At 44.1% G+C, this 26,178-nt stretch overlaps 1 protein-coding gene across 5 annotated transcripts in view; it reads right to left on the bottom strand.

Annotated features, from left to right (window-relative positions):
* Positions 1-387: 387 nt before the first annotated feature.
* The window catches only part of ELAVL4 (ELAV like RNA binding protein 4), a 90,806-nt gene continuing 65,015 nt past the window's right edge, over positions 388-26,178 (bottom strand). For 3 of the 5 annotated variants that reach the window (XM_055402638.1, XM_088834844.1, XM_088834843.1), the window contains exons 3-7: positions 23,815-23,918; positions 7,572-7,725; positions 5,487-5,712; positions 3,811-3,849; positions 388-715 (exon numbers count right to left, since the gene is read on the bottom strand). In XM_055402638.1, coding sequence (XP_055258613.1) covers positions 388-715; positions 3,811-3,849; positions 5,487-5,712; positions 7,572-7,725; positions 23,815-23,918 — 851 coding nt within the window. Of the gene's footprint in view, positions 758-3,810; positions 3,850-5,486; positions 5,713-7,571; positions 7,726-23,814; positions 23,919-26,178 lie in introns of all 5 variants that reach the window. The other 2 variants (XM_088834842.1, XM_088834845.1) reach the window with 2 other exon arrangements.

The raw sequence follows: 26,178 nt of genomic DNA, 5'->3' as shown, positions 1-26,178 counted from the left end.
GCGAATGGTCATCTTAAAAAGACCCACCTTCAAGGAAGGTAGTAAAGTTAGCTGGCTGGGTAAAAATCCCTGCACGTCGCTATCTATGTATATATAGTCAACAACGACAGCTATGAAAGAACATTCAATGCATCAAAGGTATTTTTTTGTGTTTTTTTTTTCTTTTTTTCTAAGCATTATAAAATCCTTTCCTGGTACACCTCAGGATAATCCAATGTTTTAATACTTAGGCAACACTGGCTTATAAAGTCCATGGTTGAATATAAGCCTTGAAAAGTTTGTTTCTCTCTCTTTTGTATGTGTGTGTGTGTGTGTGTGTGTGTGTGCGCGCGTGTGTTTTGTTCGTATATATTTATATATATAATTTAATAAGTAAGGATGGGAAATTCAGGACTTGTGAGCTTTGTTGGTTTTAAAGGAAACTTGCAACACTCGGTCTCCCAGGCGGTACCCGTTGAGGCTGGCAATGGCCATGGCTGCCTCATCATAGTTGGTCATGGTGACAAAGCCGAATCCCTTGCACTTGTTGGTGTTGAAGTCGCGGATGACCTTGACGTTGTTCACTGCGCCAAAGGGCCCAAAGAGCTGCCAGAGGACACTCTCGTCAGAATCAGGGGACAGGTTGTAGACAAAGATGCACCAGCCCGTTCCTGTGTGACCAGGAATATTCATTCCCACAAGGCTTGTCATCCCATCAATGGTGATTGGAGAGAACCTGGGGGGACAAGCAGAAGGGGGGACTGGTCCAGACATCAGTCTGACCGTGGATAACACACAGATGCACAGACACAGACACGGGGCAGAGGGCTGAGTGAGTGTTTGCAGGAGAGTCTTCAGGATTTCAAAACCAAAACGCAAAAACTAATGTCTGTGGCATTTCTTCTGATGGGAACAGTTAGACTGGCCAAGGCATGTAAATGCCAAGAGAAAATCCTAGGTCAACTCCTAAAGACCAGGAAGAACTCTCAGAGCAAGGCTCCGTCACACTATCACAGTATATGTGCATAGGGTATCCCACCCTGACCCTCTCCCTCCCGCCCCACAGTAGACAGTGAACTCTTCATAGAAGGGGCCCTACTTCACCCATCCTTCCACTCTATTTACTTATTCAGTGGAGGCCATACAGGAATCTCACAGACATGACACATAGAAAACACTCAAGAACTGTTTATTGATTGAATAGGTGAATAACACTGGTAGAGGTCAAGGCTTGGGAAACTTTGTTTTTTTTTTTTTTTTTTAAGGAAGTTTAGGCGATGGCCCTAGAAGTGCTCAAGTCCACCATCTTTGCAGTCCCTTGACTTAACAATCGTTAAAGATCTCTTGACATTATTGAGGATGGAGATACATGAGAATGAACAGACATGACTTGTTATTAATCCAAAGGGCGGTTTATGTTTCATTTAGCATTTATTCAAGAGAGTTCCAAAGAAATCCCTGAGCAATAATATAAAGGTGATCACTCCTTGATGCTACATTATCTGGAATTCATTTCTAAGCATCACAGGAGTGAGATTTCAAGTGGTGTGTGCATTTACATATCTTGAATCATTGTAACTTAGAAAAGCAGGAAACTGTTATTTGTCCTATTATGACTACTTTTGTTTTAGGCTTCGAAATCTTCTCAGTTTTCACATAATCTTGGAAAGAAAAACAATCCTTCAGATACTATTCATTGTCTGATAAAATATGTATGTGATTCATGATAGATGCATCAGATGAAACAATTAGGTTACCAGTGCCTACAGTGGAAAAAATATTTGTTAACATTTTACTTATACCAAACTTAGACAGGTATTTTGATTCTATACACTGACTAGTATTTGCTTTTCACTTGTTTAGTTTCTTTTTTTTTTTCCCTGAAGAGAGGGATAGAAGGAGAGGAAGCAAAAACTGGGGAAGAGAATGGATTAAGTGTCATTTAGGACTGTTTCAAAAATAAGCATATATCCGTATACGCATAGGATTTGAAAGTCCTATGAAAGAATACTCTGTATCTAACTAGAATTTAAGTAATCAAATGGCTGCTGAAAACATGCTAAACATAACAACTCAACAGATATTATTTTCGGTATTATTCACTAAGTCCATATTCCCTCTTACTTAAAAACAAATTAACAGGACAAAACCCATATCAACATGGTACGAATTCTCAGAAGGGCAAATCCATGTGTAGTTGTTATTTCAATTATCTCTGAAGACTTGTCTTCTCAACTTTCTTTCCTCCAGCTAAGTCAACTGACCTCTTTCAGTTTATAGGTGGAGAACAGCTAAATATTGTAAAGTCAAAGTCAGGGGCTAGCAAAGAGGTTTCAGGTAGAGCCTCAACTGCAGGTGGTAATGCTACCTGAGCACTTCGGTAGGAAGGACTCTGGATCCAAATCTGGGCTTACTTAGTAGGAAAAGAGAATGCTTTTATCGACTCATGATGTTTAACTATGGGTGGGGAACAATGGCAGCGTGTGTGCTGTCTTCCCTGACCTCATCTGTATATAAGCATCACTCTCTTCATAGTATCTCACTAAGTCCAAGAGGAGCAAAGGTATGGGACAGAGCTGGGAAAAATGTAAAATGTGTGGGAACAGGCAAGCCATGTGCCAGATTCACGGAGGTAATTCACAGTTAACCTCATAGGGGCTGGGACTGCAATTCGAGAGGCTGGTGCTTTGAGAGTGAAGTCTGTAGTCAAGTTACTTCCTCTGCTGTGTGCCAGTTTCCAGAGCAGGATACTGGGCAGGCCAAAAAGTATGTGTGGGCTTTTCCATAAGTTATAGAAAAACTCAAGCAAAGTTTTTGGGCAACCCTGCAGAGCCAAGTGGTAAAAGACTTGCCTCATATGGGGAGTATGATTCAGACTTCTCATGACCACACTTTTTCCCCTTGACAGCAGGAAGGGGAATTAAAGTGTGCAGCTCTGCAGAGCAGGATGAGAAAGATGCTATGTCCCTGGCAGCTCAATGGGGCTTATCAAAAGTACACGTGGGAATCTCATGGACACAGTGACATACAGAGCCCAATTTGCAGATTCAGTTTTCAGACTAGGTCTGGAACACCCCTGTGACTGCATTTAGAAAGTCCCCCAAACTTTGATTCTGTTTGAACCCCCGATCCCACAAAAAGGTTTTAAATAAAAGAAACAGTAAGTTTAAAACATACATACACGTATAACCAAGGGAGGACTGATAATTACTGCTAAAACCTGTAACAAAAGAAACCTCTGGTTGAGGTGCACACAGATACACTTTATTCTCAGGCTGTGCCCTGAAATGAACACTGAGGTGGGGGCAGGAGTCATAAAGTCACCCACGCACTTATTCATGCTTTGGCCAGGGCTAGTAGTCCAAAATCTAATTTTCCACTGGCAATCATAAGATTGTCAACCATGATAAGCAAAATGTTCTAATTTTGATTTGCTGGAATCTGCCCTCTTAACTGAATCTTGGCATCGCTAATGCAAAACAGTTGCCTTGCAAGTTTGCAAAATCAGCTGGCAAAGAGTCATAGCCTTCCCTCTTAGGGGAGCTGTTCGAGGACCAGATTATCAAGGGCTTGGTAGCTGTGGCACCTGAACCGTAGGAGAAGCCCACCTGCAAATAAAAGAAAAAGTGAAACACACAAACACACTTGTGCGCCCTAAAAGAAACAAAACCAACTGAGGTCTGAAAGTAAAAAACAATCTGACATGCTGGTGGAAGAAAAAGGAAGAATTAAAAAAAAAAAAAAGTAAAGTTAGTGAATTAAAAAAAAAAAAAATTCTAGCCCCAGTCTGTGCCAACACGGACATCTGGCAATCTGTGGAGTTTTAATTACCTCTTTACGCCATAGGCCATATTAAGCAAATTGTCCAGCCTGCAAAGAGAAGGAGGGTCTCTGGGTTAATGCCTCACAGATGGCAAGATCGCTCAATGGAACTATTAATAAGAATGCTCCATTTTCAAAGAAGAAAAGCTCAAAAACTTTCCCCGGTGCTCAGGAGCCTATCCACTGGTAGTTTCCCTTTTTCCTACCTAAAGTAATTCACGTTGTCAATGAGAGAATTTAAAGCTAGTGTCTAAATGAACCTTCCTTTCTTTCAAGGTCTAAATTAATCTCACTCCCCCCCATCTCTTAGAACATGTGTGGATATTATTTATGTTGTGTGTGAAATTTTTTAAAAAGGGACCGATGGCTTCTTATGTTGTTCACCTTTTATTGTAATGAAATTTATGAATAAAGGTCTCTGTTACAGATTAACAATACATGTACATACATCATGCATATTAGAATGGATCTTTCCTATTAGCCAGGCTACTTTAACTAAATCTTCTTACCACACACATTTTTGGGCAGGAGGGAGTTTGAGGGTTCAGACTTTTTAAAAAAAAAAAAAAAAATCAGCTTACTATTTACAACCCGAAAGCACCTCCCAGCAAATTGCTATTTTGTTATAATCTCCTTCATGTTCAATATCTTACTCAGGGACAAGCTTTTCACATCATGGGGCAGTAGTAACCATAGTTTCCACCATTAGAAGCCTGCTGGAAAGGCTTTTTACATAAATACTGCATGTGCTCTCACACAAAATAAAAATTAGATGACTTGGACTCTTCATGAAATCATTAACCGGTTCACATTCAGGGGGCATGGGAGGACACTTGGAGGCTGATTTTTCTCCTCTGTGGCCAGATGGAAGGGCCTACTATCCATGTGATGTTTGAAAAAGAGAAAGACCCTTTCATTAAAGGGAAGTCAGGGCATGGTCAACTAAAATAATTATTTAGAATTATTATGGGTAGGTGAAGAATATTCTTATCTCTTGCACAGTAGAGACTAGTCAATGTCAGATTGCCTTCATGGAGAGATATCTGCCTTTCAGAAATGTCCCAGGAGAAGGAGAACGTCCCACTACACCTGGAGCTTCCTAGGGGTTGGGTAGCACAGGGAAACGCTAATAAGGCTTGGACAAAGTCTTCCTCCTTGCCTTCCCAAAGTCTGCTGACTTAATGTCAGAGTGAAGTTGACACAGAAGAGAGGATCCCCCTCCCAGCCCAACAGAGGCACCGGCGAGAAAAAGAGGAGAGCAGACCAGACCACTCCCTTTGGCAAGGGCATGCCTGCTGGGCTACTCTTTTCTTTGACTTCATTAAGAGTCACTCACTGCCTTAGCCTTAAATCTAAACTGCTGAATATAGTCCTGTATTTGTGATGACCTCTTGTTGAACCTGAACCTTCTTATCTGGTTAAATGTAGAAATTTGTTTCAATCAAAGAACCCAAAGTTTAATCACAGTCATGTGCTAGTTTGAAAGGGGGCTTAGAAGAGCATCTGTCTGGCCCAGTCATCACATTTTACAGCAGTGGAAACTGAGGTTCAGAGGGAGTGTCCCACAGTGATTCCAGGGGGCAGATGTCCTCACTCAGCTACATCCTTCAGGGCCAAGGGCTTCCCTGGTCTTGCCCAGCTCTGTACTCGTGTAGTAGGGCTCTTGCCCCTGTGGGTACACCTACCTGAACCTCTGAGCCTGGTGGTGAAGTGGGCCAGGGTAGCGCCGGTTGGGGGACTGGTAGAGCTGGGAGAGCAGGGCCTGGCTGGACTTCTGGCTGGGGTTGTTGGCAAACTTCACAGTAATCGGTTCCGTAGCACCGCTGGGCTTCTGGCCATTCAGACCTTTGATTGCTTCTTCTGCCTCAATCCTCTTATCAAATCGGATGAATCCCACCCCTCTGGACACTCCTGGGAAAAGAGAAAGAGCCTTTGTAAACAGTGAACAAACCAAACTGGTAGAGATTCCCCAGGAAGATATGGGCTGATTCCCATCACTCTTTCTTGGGGAGTCAGCCCACTTGTGGGGCCAGGACTGAGCCTGGCTTCCTGAATCTCTCTCACCCATCAAAATGCATCTGCCTGCCTTTTTGCCATCATGGCTCTGGGCTGGCAATTCCTGCCCACAGAACACAGGCATATTTCACATCTGTCCCTTCCTGCCTTCCTCCACCATCCTGCTCAGCCCTCAAGCCCTCCTTTAGTTGCTGTAACTGATCATCTGCTGTCAGTTTCTAGCCCCTCAATGTGTCCCCCATACTTGGCAACTAAATAATCCATTTGAAAGCAAATTCTGACCATATGATACCCTTTAAAAACACCTTTTATACCTTTTTGTACCTTTTCTGTTTTTTACCCTGTGAATGTACCTACTCCTCATTGTTCCCTACTCCAAAGGCAGAAAAACAAATGAACAAAACCCATAAAAACCCCTTCCATGGCTCCAGGTGGCATACAGAGGAATTCCAGACTTCTTGGCATGGCATTTAACGCCCCTGATGATCTGGTCCTAACTCCTTGTTGAACCTCATGTAAGCCAAGCTAACTGCCAGATATTTCTTGAACAGGCTGTGTTCCTCCTCGACTCCGTGCCTTTGGGTATGTCCTATCACCTATTCTATGGAATATATCCTATCCACCTAGAATGTTCTATCTCTCCTTCTCGTCAAACAGCTTCAAGTCATCCTCTAAAACTCCGTTCAAACATCATCCCCTTGATGGAGACTTCCCTTCCATCAGTGCCTACCAGGCACAGCACACCTTCTTCTGAGCTCTCCTGGGGCATGGGGCAGCTCTAGCTGGCACTCATCACACTGTGGTCTTGTAAGGATGGGGCTGTGACACCTTCGTCCCTGATCTCTGGTGTCCCTCTGCATAGCTTCTGGGGCAGAGCTGCCTTCAGTGAGGTTTGTTGCAATAATCAAATGATAAACACATGCTAAATGACTCTCCTGGTGCCTCAGATGGTAAAGAATCTGCATGCAATGCAGGAGACCTGGGTTGGAAAGATCCCTTGGAGAAGGGAATGGCAACTCACTCCACTATTTCAGTCTGGAGAATTCCACGGACAGAGGAGCCTGGTGGGCTACAGTCCATGGAGTAACAAAAAGACAGACATGACTGAGTGACTAACACTCTCACTTTCAAATGACTCTCAGGGGATGTTTTTAATTAGAGTAGGTGAAAACCTTCCGTCATCAAAAATGCAGCCTGGGTGCCTTTCTTATTGAGAGGTGGTGGCGGCTGCTTTTCTCTATGATAGCCCAAGTACCACAGGATCCAATCCTGGGTTGTCCCTGCACCGCTACTAACTGGACAGGTGTCCCACTTTGGACCTCTGTTCTCTTACCTGTGAAATGAGCCAGTTTCAGTTTCCCTCTAACTCTACACTGCTATCAGAGCAGCCAGAGCTATACACAGGTTCTTTTCACATGCAAACGTAATGTTATTTGGTTGAGGGTTGAAAGAGACTTTGAAGGTCATTCAGCCCCACTCCCAGCCTGATGGCTGAATCCTCGTTACAACTCTGCCAAGTAGTTTAGCTGCTGCTGGAACCATTCCCATGATGGAGTCCTTCTACTTCCCAGGATGGCCCATTTTAAATTTCAGCAGTTGATTGATAAAAAGTCTTTCTTCTAAGTCAAAAAGCTGTCTACTTATGACCCATATCCTTTTCCCTAAGTAACCATTACCCCTCTGCTCCTGTGGGTCACAGGGCACTGACTGGTGGCACTGACCCAAAGGAAGGAAATAGCCTAGAAATACTTCACCTGTGACTTGATCAACCAGGATTCGTGAGGTGATGATACGGCCGTATTGTGAGAAAAGCTGTTCCAGTTCCTTCTGGGTCATGGTTTTGGGAAGGCCGCTAACGTACAGGTTAGCATCCCTGATTGAGGCAGAGCTCGGACGGGCATATGAGACCTAGGAAGAGGCAAGAGGTGCTAAACGCATTACAGGCAACACCCTCCAAGTAGAGACGGAGTCCACAACCGAGACGACAGCCCTGTGTCTATCATTCTAACTCACAGTGTCAGCTCAGTAACTAACTCTGTAGTTCAGATTTTTAGCTGGGCTTGTACTAGTAATGAGAACCAGGAGAACAGCAATAGAGGAACAAAAGGAGAGTGGATGATAACTTAAAACAAATGCACAGATAAGGGTCTCTAAGTGCAGAACAAAATAGCTACTGTATGGCAGCTGTTAAATGCAGAACAACCCACGCATGGAGTTCTGAAGATTTACCTCCTGGATGTGGGTGTATAGATGATTTACTGTATCCAACACATAATAATCTTTGAATAAACCAAAAAAAAAAATCCCCATAAAACTTTGCTCTGCAGCTTTCTTTCCTTGCCACCCCCAACCCCCAGTCCCTTCTTGAACACATAAAAAGCGATCAGGTTCTCTGCAAGATTTTTTCCTTTTTTTTTTTTTAACGTCCCATCCTTTGTGTTGTTCCAATCTGTTCCCACAAGGTCTGCTCTCGCTGAATGACAAAGTGCTGGTGAAATGGGGCTGAATGAACATCTGCTTGCGAAACTAGATATGTGACCTTGTCATAGCATCTGCAAGAACCAGTTGCCTTCAAACTTGGAGGCAGAGCAGCTAAAACCACAATAAACAAAAATGAGGGCACGATGGGAAGGAGGGAGGAAAGGCCAGTGGAGAGAGACCTCGAGCCTCTCCGATGGTTATAATAAGTTTGACTTTATAAATTTGTCCTCCTAGATCTCTCAACTGCTTTTTTTTCTCCCCAAAAAGCTAACACAGAAGTGTAAACAGATCTGAAATTCCATCTGCAAGAAGCCAAATCTGTAGCAGTACACATAAGCAAAGCAAACCCCAGCAGTCATTAATTTTAGACTTTCATTTACTTATTTATTTTTTTTTTAAGAAAACAACATCAGACATTTGAAATATAATTTACAGCTAGTCTAACAAAAGCATTTTCCTGCTAAAGCTATTTCTGGGGTGGTTATGGCTCAGAATAGATGATGAAAACAGTCATTTCAGAGCACATCTGACAATGTTGGACAGGAAGGGACCTATATGCCTTAGCATTTTTCAGTTTTATTTAATTTGTATAAACAATTCACAGGACCTGCTAAGGCTACAGGGGTGAGGGAGTGAGTGGGTATGTTTGTGTGCATGTGTGCTCTGCACACACGAAAGCATGTTTGCAAAAGAAATCGTATGCATTTAATTGGACCTTTGGCATTAGGAACTAAATCTCCATCAGTGAAACAGACCTTGCCTCTGAGAATGGGTCTAGCAGTGAATTGTGAATCCCCTCACTCTATCCCTTTCCATGCAGAGATGCCAGGTCCCATTATGGGTTCCACACCTAAAAATAGATGTTGACTCAACAGCCAAAATGATGCGAGTGACGAATCTGCCTTGCTGGCCTCCTTCTGCCAGTGGAGCAAGGAATCCTGTCGGCAGCGTCTACCTCTTCCAGAAACTCACGTGTGGCTTCTGTAGGCTTCTTCCCAGCAAACGGATGACATGCAGAGAGGCCTTTGCATGGAAGGTCCTTGTGTGTGCATTCAGGGGTAAGGACTGAAGGATCATGTGACTGCCAATACAGGGCATCACTCCACATAAGGTTGTCCTACCCTGACCTTTCAGGTTATAATCTAGCAGAACTATTTTTCTTAGGCATGAGGAGGGAGCAGTAGGGAGATGGAATAAAAACATCACAGTGATATGTCTGTGGTAATGAAGGTCACTCTTGTCTCACCCCTGCCGATTGCTGACTAATTATCTGAATGATCTTCATGTTCCCCAAAAACATACGTCCTCATCTCTACGCTTTTGTTCATAGGGAACATTTTCCCACCTACTTCCTCAGGTCCTAATTGTATGGCCCTTTTAAGGTCCAGCTTGAACGCCACCTTCTCTAGATGGCTTTTCCTAATTTTACCTTCTCTTAAAAATCTCCCTGGCAGTGCTCTTGATGAACTGCACCCATGGTACTTAACCCATTCTGACCTTGATTCTCCACCTCTCTATCTAGTCTGCTGATCTCCTTGAGGTCATGTGTTGTGTGTGTGTGTCTTATTCATCTCTGTGGTTCTAGCTCCTTACCCAGACACTCAGAGTGCTCAACATCTACTTAAAGGGTGAATGAACACCCACAGATCATAATGAATGACTTGGGCATTAATGGCATGTTGGGTTAACTGCAGCTTGAATTCCTCCATTTAGGGGGATCACTGAGAGTTAAGCATCCAGAATCATAGCTGTGTTTATCTGCTAAGCTGTGAGCTAAGAGATAAGTCTCCTATTCTCCAGGATCTGGGGTGGGAAGGACTGAATCTTATTCAAGAACTAGATTTAGAGGCCACTCTTAGAAAACATTTCCTGAAGATCTACTGTGAGCCAGGCATAGTGCTGTATGCTGGGGATACACAGCAAGTAAGAACAGGCATGGTCTCTTGCCCCAGTGGACTTCCGAGTCCAACGGGGGCAACAGGCAACACCACAGCAGGTACTCAACAAGTGAGCTGAATAGAAGAATGATGCACAAATGGACAGTTATCACAGTGCCACAAGATGAGTACCATTCCAGGGCTATATGGGGAGAGCCTGGTGGGAGACAGGTTGTATGACTGTGTGTGGTGGGGTCAGGGAACATTGCCTGATGATAACCCTCCACTGCTGTGAGGACAAAAGAGATGATGAAGGTTAAGGGCGTAGTGCAGTGCCTGCCTGGCACCCCATCAATGCATAATGGGTAGTAATGACCTTGATCCCCTTAGTTCTGAGCAGCCAGAGCTAGGGTACCGGGGAGAGCAGGCTGGGGACAGACCTGCTAGGAAAAGGAGCTGGCACAGGAAAGTTAATGACAGAACCAAAATCGATTCCCCAAAAGAGGATTCTGACAGAGGCAGAATCTCAGCTGGGAAGGATTACTACAACATACTCCAGTCCCAGCCCAGTGACAGATCTCAAGGGTGAACAGCACCTCGCTCATTCACCAAAGTCTAAATCCCGCTTAATTTTCCTCTTCTATTTGGAACCTTAGGTCTATCATTTCTCTTAGTCCCCCATCCTGGAAACCTGCAGAAGTGGGAGTGGGCAAAAATAACAGAAAAAGGATCTTCCCACATTTAGTATCCAAATGCTTTCCCCAGTATGAAAACTTTTCAAGTTTCTTCATACATTTATTTAATCCTAGCTGATTGACTACAGGTCTCAGGCCCTTTGTTAGGCTGAAATAGTTTTGAAAACATTGCTGACTTTTAGCTCCATCTTGACGTTTAGCACAATTGCTAGTTTATTAACCCCACTAGAACCCTGGGCTTCCAACACTGGAAGTGCCCTAAAGAACCCTAAGTCTCAGACCATCGGGGTCCTGCTCACTTCTTTCATCCAGAATCTCCAAAGACAAGACTGGCATTTCTACGCCTGCACCAATCTTGCTCTGGATCTTAGGAGCTGGAGTAGGGAGACCACTCCTCTCTCTGGGGAAGGGTGGCCCAAAGGCAGGTGACTGTACAAATGATCTTGTCGGAAGATCTGCAGTCACTCCAAACTCCCTCTCCCTCCCTGTCCCTACAGGCTTACAGTAACTCCTACTCTCTGCAAGAGGGACAGTACAGCACAGAATTTATGAGATGTGGGCTGCCTCCAGTACTCACTAGCTTTGTGACCTTGGGCAAGTAATTTGATCTTGATAAGTCTGTTTATTTACTGACAAAAAGGGGAAGAATTCTCCTTCAATGGGTTTTCAAAAAGAATTAAGACAACAGACTTAATGCATCTAGCACATACCTAGAATTTAGAATCTACTTAGTAAATATCATTATGGGATGACTCAGACTGACTTTTGTGGGTCACCCTGGGACGCTTGGAGAAGGAAATGGCAATCCACTCCAGTGTTCTTGCCTGGAGAATCTCAGGGACAGAGGAGCCTGGTGGGCTGCCATCTATGGGGTCTCACAGAGTCGGACATGACTGAAGTGACTTAGCAGCTTAGCAGCTGGGATGCTAGTTCCCATAGGGCACATCTTTCAATTCGACCACACAAGCAAACATTTGGAACACGACCAGTGAGCATTTATAGAAGCTCTGTCCTTCTCCACCAGACTGGTGGGGTCTGGGATCATCCTTTACCACTTCACAGCCCTGAGTTTCCTCTAGCACGTTCCTACAGATTCCTCTGCCTGCCATCTACAAAGTACTTTCCCCTTTCCAAAGTGACTTCACAAGGCTGCTCTCAGAGATTCTCACCAAGGTGGGAAGGCAGACACTGTCATTCATCACAGATGGGGCAGCAGGACCAAGGTGGGATCTGCCCCTCGCCACGCAGCACTCACAGGAACCTTCACCTGCTCAGAGCTGGGGAAAACCTTTCCTGAATCATCTTGCAACACTGTGACCCTTGTCTGACCCACCATGGAACAGAAAAAGAGGGCACTTGGAAAGCATGATAAAGACCTGGTCTTGAGTGCTGCAAGGAGGGTGAAATGAGAGGAAAGGGGCTTCTTTAGGAAAACGCTGGTATAGAAGATGAGCATTCACTCATCCCTCCCTTTCTTGAACACTTACTGTGTGCCAGGCCCTGTGCTGGGAGGGTTTTTTCTTTAAGGATCTCACAGTCCAGTGAGGAGAGTAAGCAAACAGGTAGAGAGTGCAATGCGGAGGGCTGTTCCTGCCAGGGGGAGACTCGTTTTCCTTCCACATGGAGGATGCCTCCTGGAGTAACATCCAGCTCCTTTGTACCCCTGCATCCCCTCTTCTCTAGGAAAGTGGCGCAATGGCTCTGAATGCTGCTACTGCTAAGTCACTTCAGTCGTGTCCGACTCTGTGTGACCCCATAGATGGCAGCCCACCAGGCTCCGCTGTCCCTGGGATTCTCCAGGCAAGAACACTGGATTGGGCTGCCATTTCCTTCTCCAATTGCTCTGAATAGGCTTTAATAAAGGGAATGAGCGTGTGAGCCACAGACGCTGCCTGCTTCCTCCCTTCTGGGAGCCAGATGCCAGTTGGAAGCCCACTTTCTATTTACAGTTCTATGTTCTATGCTCTCATGTGGGGAGTCCTATGGGGTCCAAAGCACCCATGACATAGTATATCAATTTGTCAAAGCATGGGGTTCTGTGTTAAGAAGTTCAAGGTGTCCACAGAAGCCATTTGGGCCTTAATCAGTAAGGTTTCCATAGTTTTTCTTTCTGTCTTATCTCTCACTTGGCTTAAAACTTGGGTGTAGAAAACAGGGGTGTCATTTGTTGAGCTCCTTTTGAATTACAAGGACCTCTAGTATTGACTGGATGTTTTCATGAGCTTGGTGTTCTATTCACAAAACTGTTCATTTCCACAACCATAGTTCACGGTAAGTGGTAAGGGTGACAAGTGATAATGGTGATCTCAGCAGAATGCATTACCTTTGAAATTTGTTTCATAGAAACTTGATGCTGGAAGTGACCTCAAAAGTTCAGGGCAGGATGTAAGACAGTCGGCCAACCACCTTATACATTTCCAAGGACAGGAAGCATCCTATATAATCACTGGCCATCACTGATTATTGGAAAGTTCTTCCTTCTGCTGAATTCAAACCTGTCTCTCCCATAGCTTCTAACCTTCTATTTTTGTTCTGGTTCCACACACTAGGAGCATCCTTCCTGTCCTCATCACCCCTTATCTTGTGGGTCTCACTGATACGTTATAGTTAGAGCATCAGAAAACTGTATTTTGAGACAGATCACTCCAAGGAAGCTCTCATTTATGTTACTTTAACAGAAATGGAGCATCTCTTCAGCAATGGGAAAGAGACAGAGATTAAGAGCAAGGGTTTTGGTAGAGAGATGTAGGTTTGCATCCTAATCACTTACTAGCTATAAATGGTAAAGCTTGGGGTAAGTCACTTACACTTTCTGAGCTTATCACTTGAATAACCTAGTTTGGAAGCTTCCTAATAGAGCTGCTGCTGCTGCTGCTAAGTCACTTCAGTCGTGTCCGACCCATGGCGACCCCACGGACTGCAGCCTACCTGGCTCCTCCATCCATGGGATTTTCTAGGCAAGAGTACTGGAGTGGCTTGCCATTGCCTTCTCCGCCTAATAGAGCTAATAGAGCATTAAACAAGCTAATGTATATATGATTCTTAGGCACCATGCCTGGCGCATAGTAAGTGAAAGTGTTAAGTTGCTCAGTCGTGTCCAGCTCTTTGAAACTCAGGGACTGCAGCTTGCCAGGCTCCTCTGTCCATGGGATTTCCCAGGCAAGAACACTGGGAATGGGTTGCCATTTCCTTCTGCAGATGCCTGCCACACAGTAAATGCTCAATAAATAGGGCTTTGAAACAACTGCTGTGTATTTAGGCCTGATGCTAGATACTGGCAGTACAAAGATAAATACAACAACCCCTGACATGCAGGACTATTAGTCTAGCAGAGGAGACACTTATTTCAGAAGATCAGATTGCAGATTTTTCCCAGTCTGTTGTAACACAGTACTCTCTGAGTGAGCAGAAACTTCTCAGAACATACACATCCCTGGGGACATTCATTCCAAAGAAACCAGAAGGATGGCAGCAGAGAACAGACTCTGGTGTTTCCTAGGCCTTCTAGGAGCAAACCCTCCCTGGGACCTCTGATCCCACCTCCGGGAGTAGGGAGAGAAGAAAGCAGCCAGCCAGTTCCTAAAATGACAGCTTTGATTGTGAGGATCAGCTTATTCCTGTGCCTATGGCTGCAGCCCTGCCCACAGACAGAACAAGTGTCTGCTTATGTGGCCCCACACCTCATATTTTCCCCACCCACCACCTGGTATATAATGTCCTTCTATCAGGGGCAAGACCTGATGATTATGAGTTCTTTTTTTTTTTAAATACTTATTGGCTGAGTTGGATCTTAGTTGTGGCACATACAATCTTGGTTGCTGCATGCGGGATCCTTTTATTTGTGGCATGTGGAATCTTTAGCTGCAGTGTGCAAACACTTAGTTGCAGCTTGTGGTATCTAGTTCCCTAACCAGGGATCTGACCTGGGCGCCCTGCATTGGGAGTGTGGAGTCTTAACCACTGGACCACCAGGGAAGCCCCTCTAATGAGTCATAACTGTGCTGCTTCTTCCTACTCCAAACCTTCAGTGTTTCTCCAGCACCTTGTGATGGAAGCTCAAATCCCTTACCTGAGCATCTAAGGTCTTCTGGGATCTGGATACACCTCTAATCTCCTGCTAACCCCTCTAAGCAGCCTAAGCCTCAGTTCAAATAAAATGTCTCTGTTCCTGCTATCTGTCATCCTCATGGCAAAATGAACTCCTGCCCATCCTTCCAGGCTCAGCCTGAATGTCATTTCCTCCATGAAGCCCAGGCACAAAGGCCTGCTCTATCCTCAGACTCTGCAGATGATACACATTTCAATGACAGTAGCTATCACACCCTCCCACCCATCACAACCATCTGTGCTAACATCTCATCTTCCCCAAAGTAATGGTGGTCTCTGCAGACTCTCTATGGCATCTAGTCTCCAAGCTTTACAGAGGGCAGGAACTCAATAACATTCTTTGAACTGATGCAAAAAAAAAAAATGTGTAATATACTGTATGGAACACATTTTAGCTCTTTTCCCAGGAACTAACTCAGATGTAGAGAAGGAGCTAGAGGGACCCATGGATATGAAGTGAATCCAACAATATCATGAAAGTATTTGGTACACAGCAGGCTGGATAAATACTTCTTTTAAAAAGGGGTGTGGTGATAGAATTCATGTGCCTTACAACTTCTTTTTAAAAACCCATCTAATTATCAAGGGGCATTACTTGGTATAAGCACCTTGTGGTCTGTCTAGTGGTCCCTGGAAGGGAGAGAGATGTGCTAAAGATTTCACGGCCTGGTTAGTGGAAGAGCTGGTCTCAGACTCAGGGCTTAAGACACTGAGTGTCCTCACTAAATCGCAACTTCGACTCACTATACTGGTAAGACTGCTGTGGCCTCTTGAAAGCTCCGTGATACTTTCCACTACACAAAGTGAGACTCAGATTCATTCTTCCTGTAGCTCTGAAACATGCAGGTGGGGAAAAGTCTTCCCCTCTCTCTATGTAATTCTTACCTTGGGGTAACCCTATTCACTATCATCTTCATTCTGGGAAGCATTACTTGAGCAATCCCTATAAACCAGGATTACCTATAAGTGAGATATAATTAGTTCCCTTTTCCGGACGATAAATTCTGGCTCAGTGTGACAAGTACTTGTCCAAAGTCACACAGCCAGCACTATGCCAGTACTGGATATGACTCTGGGATCTTTCCACTATGCCAGGCTAACGGGGACAGTGAAATAGAAGCCATGTACTTGGCACAAACTGCTACTTTCCTTGGAAAATTACCAAACTGCAAAGATCACGCTATAATATTTTGTTAGCTATACTGTTAAAGTTGGAAGGAACCATTCTGCAGATCAGGAAATAAGTCCAGAGAAATAAACTAAATTGTCCAAGGTCATCCTAGTAATTTTTAACGGAGCTGGATCTGACTCCATCTGAACTCAGAGCTCTTTTGAATGGACAACAAAGGGGAAGGGGAGAGGGATGTGGCTCTATGACCTTTGATAGACCAGCTGGTTTGCTCTGGGGCTTCATGGTAACCGTGGAGAAATGATCTTTTATTCTCCAGGGCCACTGATGTTCTAGGCCAGCATTGCCCAAGAGAACTTTCAGAAAACGTTCTAGATTTGTGCTGCCCAACATGGTAGCCACCATCTACATGTGGCTCCTGAGTACTTCAAATGTGTCTAGTGTGAATGAGGAACTGAACTTTTCATTTATTTTTAACTTATCAATTTATATTCAAATATAAGTAGCCATATGTGCCTATTATACTCGACAGAACAGTTCAGAGTCCAGAAACAACACAAAATTGTAGCATCTTAGAGCTACAGGGGAACTTTAGGATCACTTAGTCAGACTCCAGTCTGGTATAGCAGTCCCTCTAAGTCATCCCTAATGACTTCACACGAATGTCTCTGACAGTCAGAGACTCACTATGACCCAAGGCAAATGACAGACACAAAGATTCTCTGCTCAGATTCTGGACATATAAGACTGAGCTTCAGAGTCACTGCAGACTTTTTTTTTTTTTTTCCTCTAGAGAGTGGAAGAGCAACCACTGTGGGGTAAAAACGTGAGTGCAGGACAATTTGACTGTCTTCTTCATTTGCCTCTGAACAAGCCTTACAGTGTCTGGTCCTTTCAAAACACGGAGCTGAGAATGGGACACAAGACACCTGGGATGGGTTGACCAGAGTAGACCAGAAAGGACCACTGCTTCCTGGGATCTGGAGTGGACAGTTCTCCTAAGACAGCTGAGGTATGACGAATGTTTTTAAGCAGCTCACATCACACTGTGGGATCTTTTACACTGGTAGCCAGCCAAGGGCCCTGAGCCTCATTCCACATACTGTGAAAACCTCGGTGTGCTTGTAACCTGTACCGGCCCAATCTTCTTCTGGCTCCCAGACACGGGCACTGTGGATGACCTTTAAGACACGGGAAACATATGAACGTCACTAACTGTATCTCCATCTTTCCAACTCCTATACCTGTATCTGAAATTATTCACTCAGAGCAAGTTAACAGGGCCCTGGGAAGCAAAGCAGCTGAAAAGAATCTATCACAGGAGAGAAAGAGGGTCCGGCACAACCGGGGTAAATGGGTCTCCCATTTTCACTGGTGTTGCCACCCTCTCTCTTTACTCCTTGGGGATTCAGTGATCCAGCCACCCCTGCTGACCTTGGCCGGGAAGCACTCCCACACTGGCTCTGACTACAGCCATAATGGAGGAGGAGAGACAAATGCCTTTTTATTATTAATGAGACTGAGGGAGGTAGTCTATCATTTCTGGGTGGGGTGATATCCGTCAGCAAAAAATGATCTGCTAACTCTCCGGGAGGCATTAAGGGCAGTGATAGGAGAAATAATTGCTTATGCCGAGTGCGAAGAAAAGATGCCTCAGCGGAATGGAGGCCTTTAGCGAGGCAGGTGGATTGTGGGTGGAGGGAGGGAGGCGAGGCTCCCTGATGACCCCTGGCAAGAGAAAGAAGCGGGAGGGGCAAGCGGGAACCTGCGAAACTCAAGTGTGGAAAGATTCCCCTGGAGGCACTGTTAGTGCTATTAGAAGAATAAAGCGGAAAGGGAGAAATGGCTAAGCAGTGTAGGAGCGAGAGAGGCTGAAAGAAAGGAACTGCTCTCCTTCCCGGAGAAAAAAGGTTTTTTTCCCCTTCTGAAAAGCCTTCCCTCACACACCTTCCCCTCCTCTAGCCCTGCTCCCTCTGGAACCAGGCTGCTGCCTCGTGATAAAGCTTCCTGCTTACTCTCTCACCCTCTCTCCTGACGGAGTGCCAACTCTCCTGGGTTCAAGCAGAGTGGCAGGAGCAGCCTTTGTGTCCCCTCAGCCCAACCTAATCCTGAAATCACTCACACTGTCAGTCTGCACAAGAAATGGGCTCTGGGAATGCTGTCTTTAAAGTCACAGTTTCAGAATCTGAGGAATAGCTGAATGCAATGGTTTAGGGCAAGAAAAGCCACAAAATCATTTGTGAATGTAATACAATGAGAAAAGGAAAGAAACACATAAAAATGTTAACAGTGCTGAGTTAGGAATGGCTGATGTTGCCTTCATCAGATGATAATGAATTTTCCAAATTATTTATAAGTAAGCCTGCTTTGCTTTTAAAATGAGTAGAACAAAGCTCCTAATAGAGATGATGAAAAACCAAAGTCTAAGGCTGACAAACTTAGCATAACAGCCCGCAGGCTGCTGGCCTCATTCATCAAACAGTCCAAGTGGCGTGCCATTGGCGGATGAAATTTCTTGGAACTTCACTTTGACTAGATCCCTCCTGTGCTCAAACCTGTACAGCTTCCTACTTCCGCCCCTCTACCCCAATCAAGTGGGGACCCTGCAGCTCTGTGGCCACCCCCACCTCCCTGTATTAGAGGTGCTCCTTTGAGTGTTTGTGTCTCCCATGAGAGAGGAACTTCCAGAGGCAGGGCACTGAACGTTTCTCTCATCCTGCTTCTCAAACTTGGGTTAAAATCCAAACAGGTGTCCCACTACTCAGAGCTTTAGGATTCCAAATCCTCAAATTCCATTTTGGATTACTTTTTACTGGAGGTGGTCAGTGTCACTTGTATATCAGCCCAAACTTGTGATAAACATATCCCTTTTTGAAGCTACTGCAGAATCATCTACTTTTCTTTGTTCCTAACTCATGCAACAAAGAGCTGGACCACTGCAGCTGCATTCTTAAGAAGTACTAAGAAGGGAAATGCTTCTTAGTGAGAGGCCGGAATAAAGAGTAAATTCAGAAGCTGTTTTGTAAAGCCCACAGGGAGGTTCAGGACTGGACTGGCATCCACTGTGAGGTTTAGGGGATACTGGGAATCATTTTCCAGAATCCACAGCCGTTTAACCCAATGCTTCTTGGAGTCTAAAGTGATCTCTGTTGGAGAAAGTGGGTTATGGGGAGCTAAACAACACTTTTGAGGCCCTAAACAGGGCAAATTATCTTCACTGGGTTTAGGGTTGAAATGCTGAGAAAAGACCCAGTTTGGGGTCTTTGGGACTAGTCAGTGTAAATAACCCCTTGGTTCATACCCCATGCCTCTCTGACATACATGGATGGAAGACTCTTCAGGGCACTGTCATCTCTGGGTCACCTTAGGACCTACTGCAGGGCCTGGAAGGCAGGGGTCTGAGAAGACATGACCTAAAGTCAGGTCTGTCTCCAGATTGATGTCAGAAGCCCCAAACCGCAAATCTGTTTACTGAAAAACCTAGAGGAGCCACACAATTCATCTGTTTGCTTTTTATATCTCCTTCCCTCGCCAGAGTATAACCCACGTGTGCACAGAACCAAATACACACCCACACACTCACATGTGCTGCTGAGCAATGGTGTGACATTCCAACACAGGCGACCTATTGCCAGAGTTATTTTAAACACACATTTTTCTTACTCCAAATCTCACTTACTAATGGATCCTAGGTAAGTCTCTTAACCTCTTTGGGCCTCAGTTTCCTCATTTGTATAAGGGAGAGAATCACTATTTTAAGAATCAGAGCTGATGTGTGTAAAAGCTTCTAGTCTTTGGGAAGCTTCAAGGGTTAAATATTATTAAGCATGAAATGCAAAGGAGTTAGACACCATAAACACTCAATGTAAGGTATCATTACTATCATTATTATTTCCTTCCAAGCTCATGCTCGCCTATTAAGTAACTCCTGGAAGACTCTTTCACAGTATCTTTGGATGCTAACTCAGCTCAACTGCTGGCCACTTGTGTGCCTTTGCACAAGTCACTTCATCTCTGAACCTGATCTCCAGAGGGATGGGGACCTGGCCACTTTCTCCCACTAAAGGAGTTATGATTCAAAGAACAATTCCTCTGCAGTCTCATGTTTGCAAGCATGTACTAGATGGTTCCAGGGAGATCTTGGTAATGCATACTTCCAATGAAGATACTTGTTTTTTCCTGATCGGCAAGTTATCTGCAGTGGTCCACATTACTTGGAGGGGATTACTTAGTGAAGCAGTCTCTTTTCTCTGCTTTGATGCTGTGTCTGTACCAAGACTGTATTCTCCTTGAGCACAGAGACCTGATCTTGCCCTCCATGGGTCCTCAGTATTCATGCACAGTTACAGGACATCCCCCTTAATAAAGGGGAAAGGAATATTTATTAACAGGGAACCATCATTTGTGGGCATCTTCTTCCAGCAACCTAGTAATGAATCACTCACTTTCAAAATGCAAAACAGTGTTTGTGTATCTAAATTTGAGTTAAAAGGTTGCAAACTTCTCCACAGGTCAACTCTTACGTTTTGTTTGATTTGCCTACATAATGCTCTAAAAATTTCTTAGTTGATTCAACTTTTCAAAATTGGGAGATTAGGCATAAAATACCTAGATTTTGATTTCTACGGAAAAAGTGGAAGACCTGACAATGAACTGGGCCTAAATAATCAGCAGTAGCGGAAGAACAGCTGCCCTTTTTAGTGCTCTCCAGCTCACTATGGTTTCTACCACTTCTCAGGACTTTCCAGAACTATCTCTGAATCTAGCTGCTCATCATTAACCTTCAAAGCTTAGTAATTAACTCTTGGTTTGCCTGCATCTGTGCTGTACATTTAAACTCATGTGTTTTGCACGAAGCAAAAGGAGAGACAGACTTGACCAGTTTGCAAACACGTACTACATGGTTCTGAGGAGATCTCTATAATGCATGCTTCCAAAGAAGATACTTATTTTTTTCAGATAGGAAAGTTATCTATTCCTTCATGAGAGTCAGAGCAAAGAGATAAATCTCATGTCACTTATTAAAGCAAACTGATGCAGAAGAAGTAAATAGCAGCCTGAAAGGCAGAAAAGCAATTTTAAAAAAATTAATAAATGATGAGACTATTAACAGCACAGGAAAAGGGTCTGCTTTTTTTCCTTCTTTTAATATGATTTTTACCTTAAACACTGTGTCCCTTTAGGAAAGGGAAGAAAAGTTAATAAAGGAACCTATCACTCAAACTTAATTTTTAGTATGGCAAATAAACTGCTTTAATGAAAGGGCTGAAATTCCCAGGTTTGCACATTAAATTTTCATTCGTCGTAGAGAATGGAAATTATTGATTCAGCCGTGGCATCATGCATTTTGGATCCTACGGAAGCCCACATTACCGCTGGGTGCAAACGTGTTGGCAGCGTTCTGATGCCGGGTGAGCACAGGGTGGGTGAGGGGGTGGGGAAAGGGATCCAGAGAAGGGAAGGAGGCAGATTGATTCTTCACAGAAAGAAAATAAGCAATGTTCCTTGTCTCTAAGATCCACTGAGACAAAGCACTGCTCCTGATGGCAATGTGGGCCAGGGAGTACATTCTGAGGTCAGAAAAGCTGGGTCCACTCAGCCTTTGGGAAATCCCCAGTAGCTTCATGGAATATTTTATTAAAAAAAAATCAGAATGGATTCCTGAGAATTTGATCTTAAGCTCCTGGGGAGGCTTGGGTTTTAAGAAAACTAGAGGAAAGAAAAGTACCTTTCTCAGTTCAAGTTGCTGCTGCTGCTGCTAAGTCACTTCAGTCGTGTCCGACTCTGTGTGACCCCATAGACAGAAGCCCACCAGGCTCCCCCGTCCCTGGGATTCTCCAGGCAAGAACACTGGAGTGGGTGGCCATTTCCTTCTTCAATGTGTGAAAGTGAAAAGTGAAAGTGAAGTCGCTTAGTCGTGTCTGACCCTTAGCGACCCCATGGACTGCAGCCTACCCGGCTCCTCCATCCATGGGATTTTCTAGGCAACAGTACTGGAGTGGGGTTAGGGAAGAACAAATGCCTGACATTCTAATGCTGAACTGGATAACAGAGAAAAATCAGTCAAACCCACAAATACAGCTATCAGCCAGGTGTGGCCTCATCCAAGAGTCAGGCGACAAGAGCATCCCATCTCAAAGCATTGAAAATAGGTATGCTTTTCCTTCGAAAGAAATCAACACTCCTGCCTTTCACAGGATACTCCATAATTATACAACTCTTGGTTATTTCCCCCTTAGAGAACTTACAGGGACTGATTCTAAGCTGAAACTGAGGCAACCTGAATCAAGCCCGTTTTGGGGTCTTTGTGAAGCAAGACTGCATGAGATCCGGAAAGCAACAGTCTTTAGAAATAAGCTAAATGAAACTCCAAAAGTAGAGTGGCTTAAAGAAAGGAAAGAAGGAAAGAAAGAGAGAAGGCAGAAAGGAAGGAAGAAAGGAAGAGTAGAAAAGAAAACAATAGATAACGACATAATACATTCCCCAAAGAGAAGGTTTCTGTTTTGCTTTTTGTTTTGATTACCTCCCAGCTAAGATTATCTTACACCAGGTAGCCTCCTTGTCCATCTGGATGTTAGAAAAGTAGTCTGTTGAACTAAAAAGTTCTGATTTTGTGTTTTCAGATGCTAAGAGCTGGTGCCATCTATAGATTTCCATTCTGGGAGAGGTTTCTCTTTTGTCCTACTTTGCGTCAGACCTGCTGCCATGAGGATAAGAGGGCCCAGGAGACACCTCCTCGAGGCTTAACAGGCTATGAAGGATGGGACTCATTAATCGGATGGCAGCTGCCCCCAAACAGGAATCTGCCCTTAGGTAGGGGAAGAAGGGAAAGGGAGGCTGAGAAGGAGGCAGGCTCCATCCAGGAGACCACCACCGACTGTCAGGGGTCAGGGGCCAAAAGCAAATAGCACCTCCTCAAGGATCCCCTCAGGGTGAAACTTGAACCGAGAGCAGGACAATCCAGCCGCAGAAACCTCCGTCTGGAGGAGCAGACTCTGCATACTGGATTTTTTTTTTTTAACTTAAAACAACCCCTCTTGAAATATTACCTACCAGTCTGATTATTTCTGGATTGCTAGAATGTTAGTTTTCCTGTCATTCCTTTACTATGTTCCCAGATGTTGTAGTACCCATCCCTATTATACCAGTGTGTTTCTTTATAACTGTTTCTTCCTTTTCAAGTCTTAATGTTTAAGAGAGTCCTCTTTACCTTTGGGTAAAGCCAAGCTGTTTGGCCCAGCATGTGAGGCCCCTGCCCACCTCTCACCCTCATCTTTTCATCATCTTCTCACTGAATCTCAGGTCATAGAGTTCTGTATGTCATTCCCCACTCACAATGTATGTATACATTTTCACAGCTTTGCATGTGGTGTTACCTCCGCCTAGAGCAGCTTCTTCCCTTGGCTCTGGTCTGACCATCTTTGCAGGCTTGGGTGCCCCAGCCTTCTTGATGTGCGTCATCCCTGGCATCTTACCTGCTCCCTAGATAGGAAGTCCCATAGCTTGTGGTCCCCTCCTTCTACTCAGCTCTCACTTTGTTCTTCTGTAATGATCTGTGTCCCTCATTTAGTACAGTAGATAGTAAGTGTCCTTTGAATAAATGAAGAAACCACTGCCAGCTCCCTCATAGCCTGGATTTATTAGATCAAAGGATGAAATTTAACCAGTGTCCCCTAAATAAAGAGGCATATAACATATAACCTCTTACCTTTATAGTTTTGGTCTGGAGTCTGAGTCCATTTAAAGTGTTGATGGCTTTCTCTGCATCCTTTGGATCAATATAGTTAACGAATCCATACCCTAAACTCTGTCCTGTGGAAACATTTTTTAAGAGAGAGAGAGAGAGCTCATTATTTTGATAGAGGTAACACTTCCCTTTGCTATGTGTCAAAACCCTCTAGAATATGGTTCCTTTTATACCAGGGTTTACTCTCAGGTTGAGAAGTTTCTATTTATTTTATCTCTCACTCTGGCCAGCCTTTAAACTCACAGGAGCTGCCCTAGCCGGGACCGCATAAGTTCCCCTACATCCACACCATATACACATCATACACCCACAAGTGTCCACTTAATTGGGAAGAGGTGGGGCAGGGAAGTGGAAAGAAAGAAGGTGTGGTCTGTTAGAAGAGATTGGAATCCTGGGGCTTTTCCCAGGAATGAAGCTGTGTGACTCTGAATTCATTTAATCTCCTGCTTCCCCCATCCCCCAATATTTCCTCTGCAGATAACAGCACTTGCACAGACAGGTGTGAGAGAGCTAATGAGATACTGAATGTGAAATAAATGCCTACCTGGAACATAGTAGCTGCTCAACAAAAGACAGCTCTGCTATGTTCAGACCTGTAAAATTGGGGCAAGTGATGGATGAAGTGGCTGTGTCTGCTGCCTCCGTCATGTCAGCCACGCCCACACTCAGAAGACCGTAACAAGATCCAAGTAGCAAAGACTGGAGACATTTATATTGAAGGCATGGCCTGAATTTAAAGCAATTGCTACAAATCATTCATTGCCCTCATCATCCACCCAGCTCAAGGACAATAAAAAGGGGAGGTGGCTCGACTGGAAAGAACTGGGGAGTGCCTAACACAAAGGGAAGAGTGCAAATGAATTCCGCAAAGAGGATTTAGCTACTTTAGGTGAAGATGGCATCAACTTGTCTGAAACGAGCAGTAGCAAGTGACAGGGCTCCCCTCTAAGTGAAATAAAAATAATGTGCTAGCGATCGTGCCACTGATTATAAATAGTCCATCAGCTCTGCCATGTGTCATCAGCCAGAAATATCATTAGGAAACTTTACATTTTCTGACATACCCTTTAAGAAATACAGAGCTTAGGGTGGCTGCACAACCAGCTTGAACTTCCTAGGCAATGTTATTGATTTGTGGGCGGCAGCAGAGCCGAAAGGGAGGAAAATGACAGGACGTCACATGTCAGGAAAGACTGATTATATAAAGCTCTCTTTGGAGTACCGGGGCCAGGGCTGGGAGACAATACAGCAAAAAGTCTGCCATGTCCTGGTGACAGGAGCCCATTTCAGCAGCCAAAAAGTCTTTCCAACAGCTTCTGTTTTGCTGGTAAATGTCTGTGTTTATGTTGGTTGTAGGAGGGAACCTGGGAAAACAAGTTGGGTTCCGGATCAGAAAATGGGTGACTTTGTTATTCTTTATAGGGTGGAAGTAAAGAGAATCTGGAGGAAATTCAACTGAATTTTGTCCCTAAAATGGGAAACCTTAAATGACAATACATTAGGATATTCCTTCTGTTTTGGAATAACAAGGTTAGAATAGGAAAGACAGGGGCAAACTTTGCCAGATATGCCTTCACCAGCCAGAATTAGTAACTGAAGAAGGGGGAGAGGATGTGGAGCACCCTGTAGCTATGGGGTCCCTTCTCTTACTGTGTTGCGTGTGGTATATGAGCCATGTGTGTATAAGCAGCGTGTGCACGCACATGCTGGTGCTCAGGCACACACATTCACACACATGCACAGCAAAGTAAGAATTAGAGAAAGAGCTGTGTGTGTGTGAGAATTACAAGACCCTGCCACATGTTCTGAGAAAATTTTTTTGCAAATCCAAAAATACATGAGACTAATTCATTGGTTTAAAAATATCATTTATCCTAAATTCAGCTTCACCTCATCAAGCCTAACTAAATTCACCTAATTAAATTTATTTTCATCATGCAAATTTATCAGCCCCATTTACCATGTATATAAGAGAAGCCTTAACAATTGCTGTAAAATATCTTACAATTATTTCTTTTAAACAGTCATACACCAAGTTGAGAGGCTTTAAAAGGCATTTTTAAAGCAATAATCTCAGTGACAAAACTTATGTATGAGTACTAGGAAACAGGTCAGACAGAGTCAATCTATCCAACTAAATTTAATTTGTATAAAATTAAAATGAAATATGGAAAACATAGACAAAACACTCACCACTTAAATGCAAGCAATTCATGACTCACTGTACTGATGAAATATATGTGGAAGAATTTATTGTGCCTACTAGTGGTGCATGTTCCCTGAGATACTTTCTTTCCAATTATTCATATATTTATGGAAATCTTA

The sequence above is a fragment of the Moschus berezovskii genome, chromosome 4 (assembly GCF_049115385.1).
Source record: "Moschus berezovskii isolate FMDL1 chromosome 4, NW_MosBer_1.0, whole genome shotgun sequence".
In the NCBI taxonomy this organism is placed as follows: domain Eukaryota; kingdom Metazoa; phylum Chordata; class Mammalia; order Artiodactyla; family Moschidae; genus Moschus; species Moschus berezovskii.
This window is presented reverse-complemented; position numbering and strand designations above follow the sequence as displayed.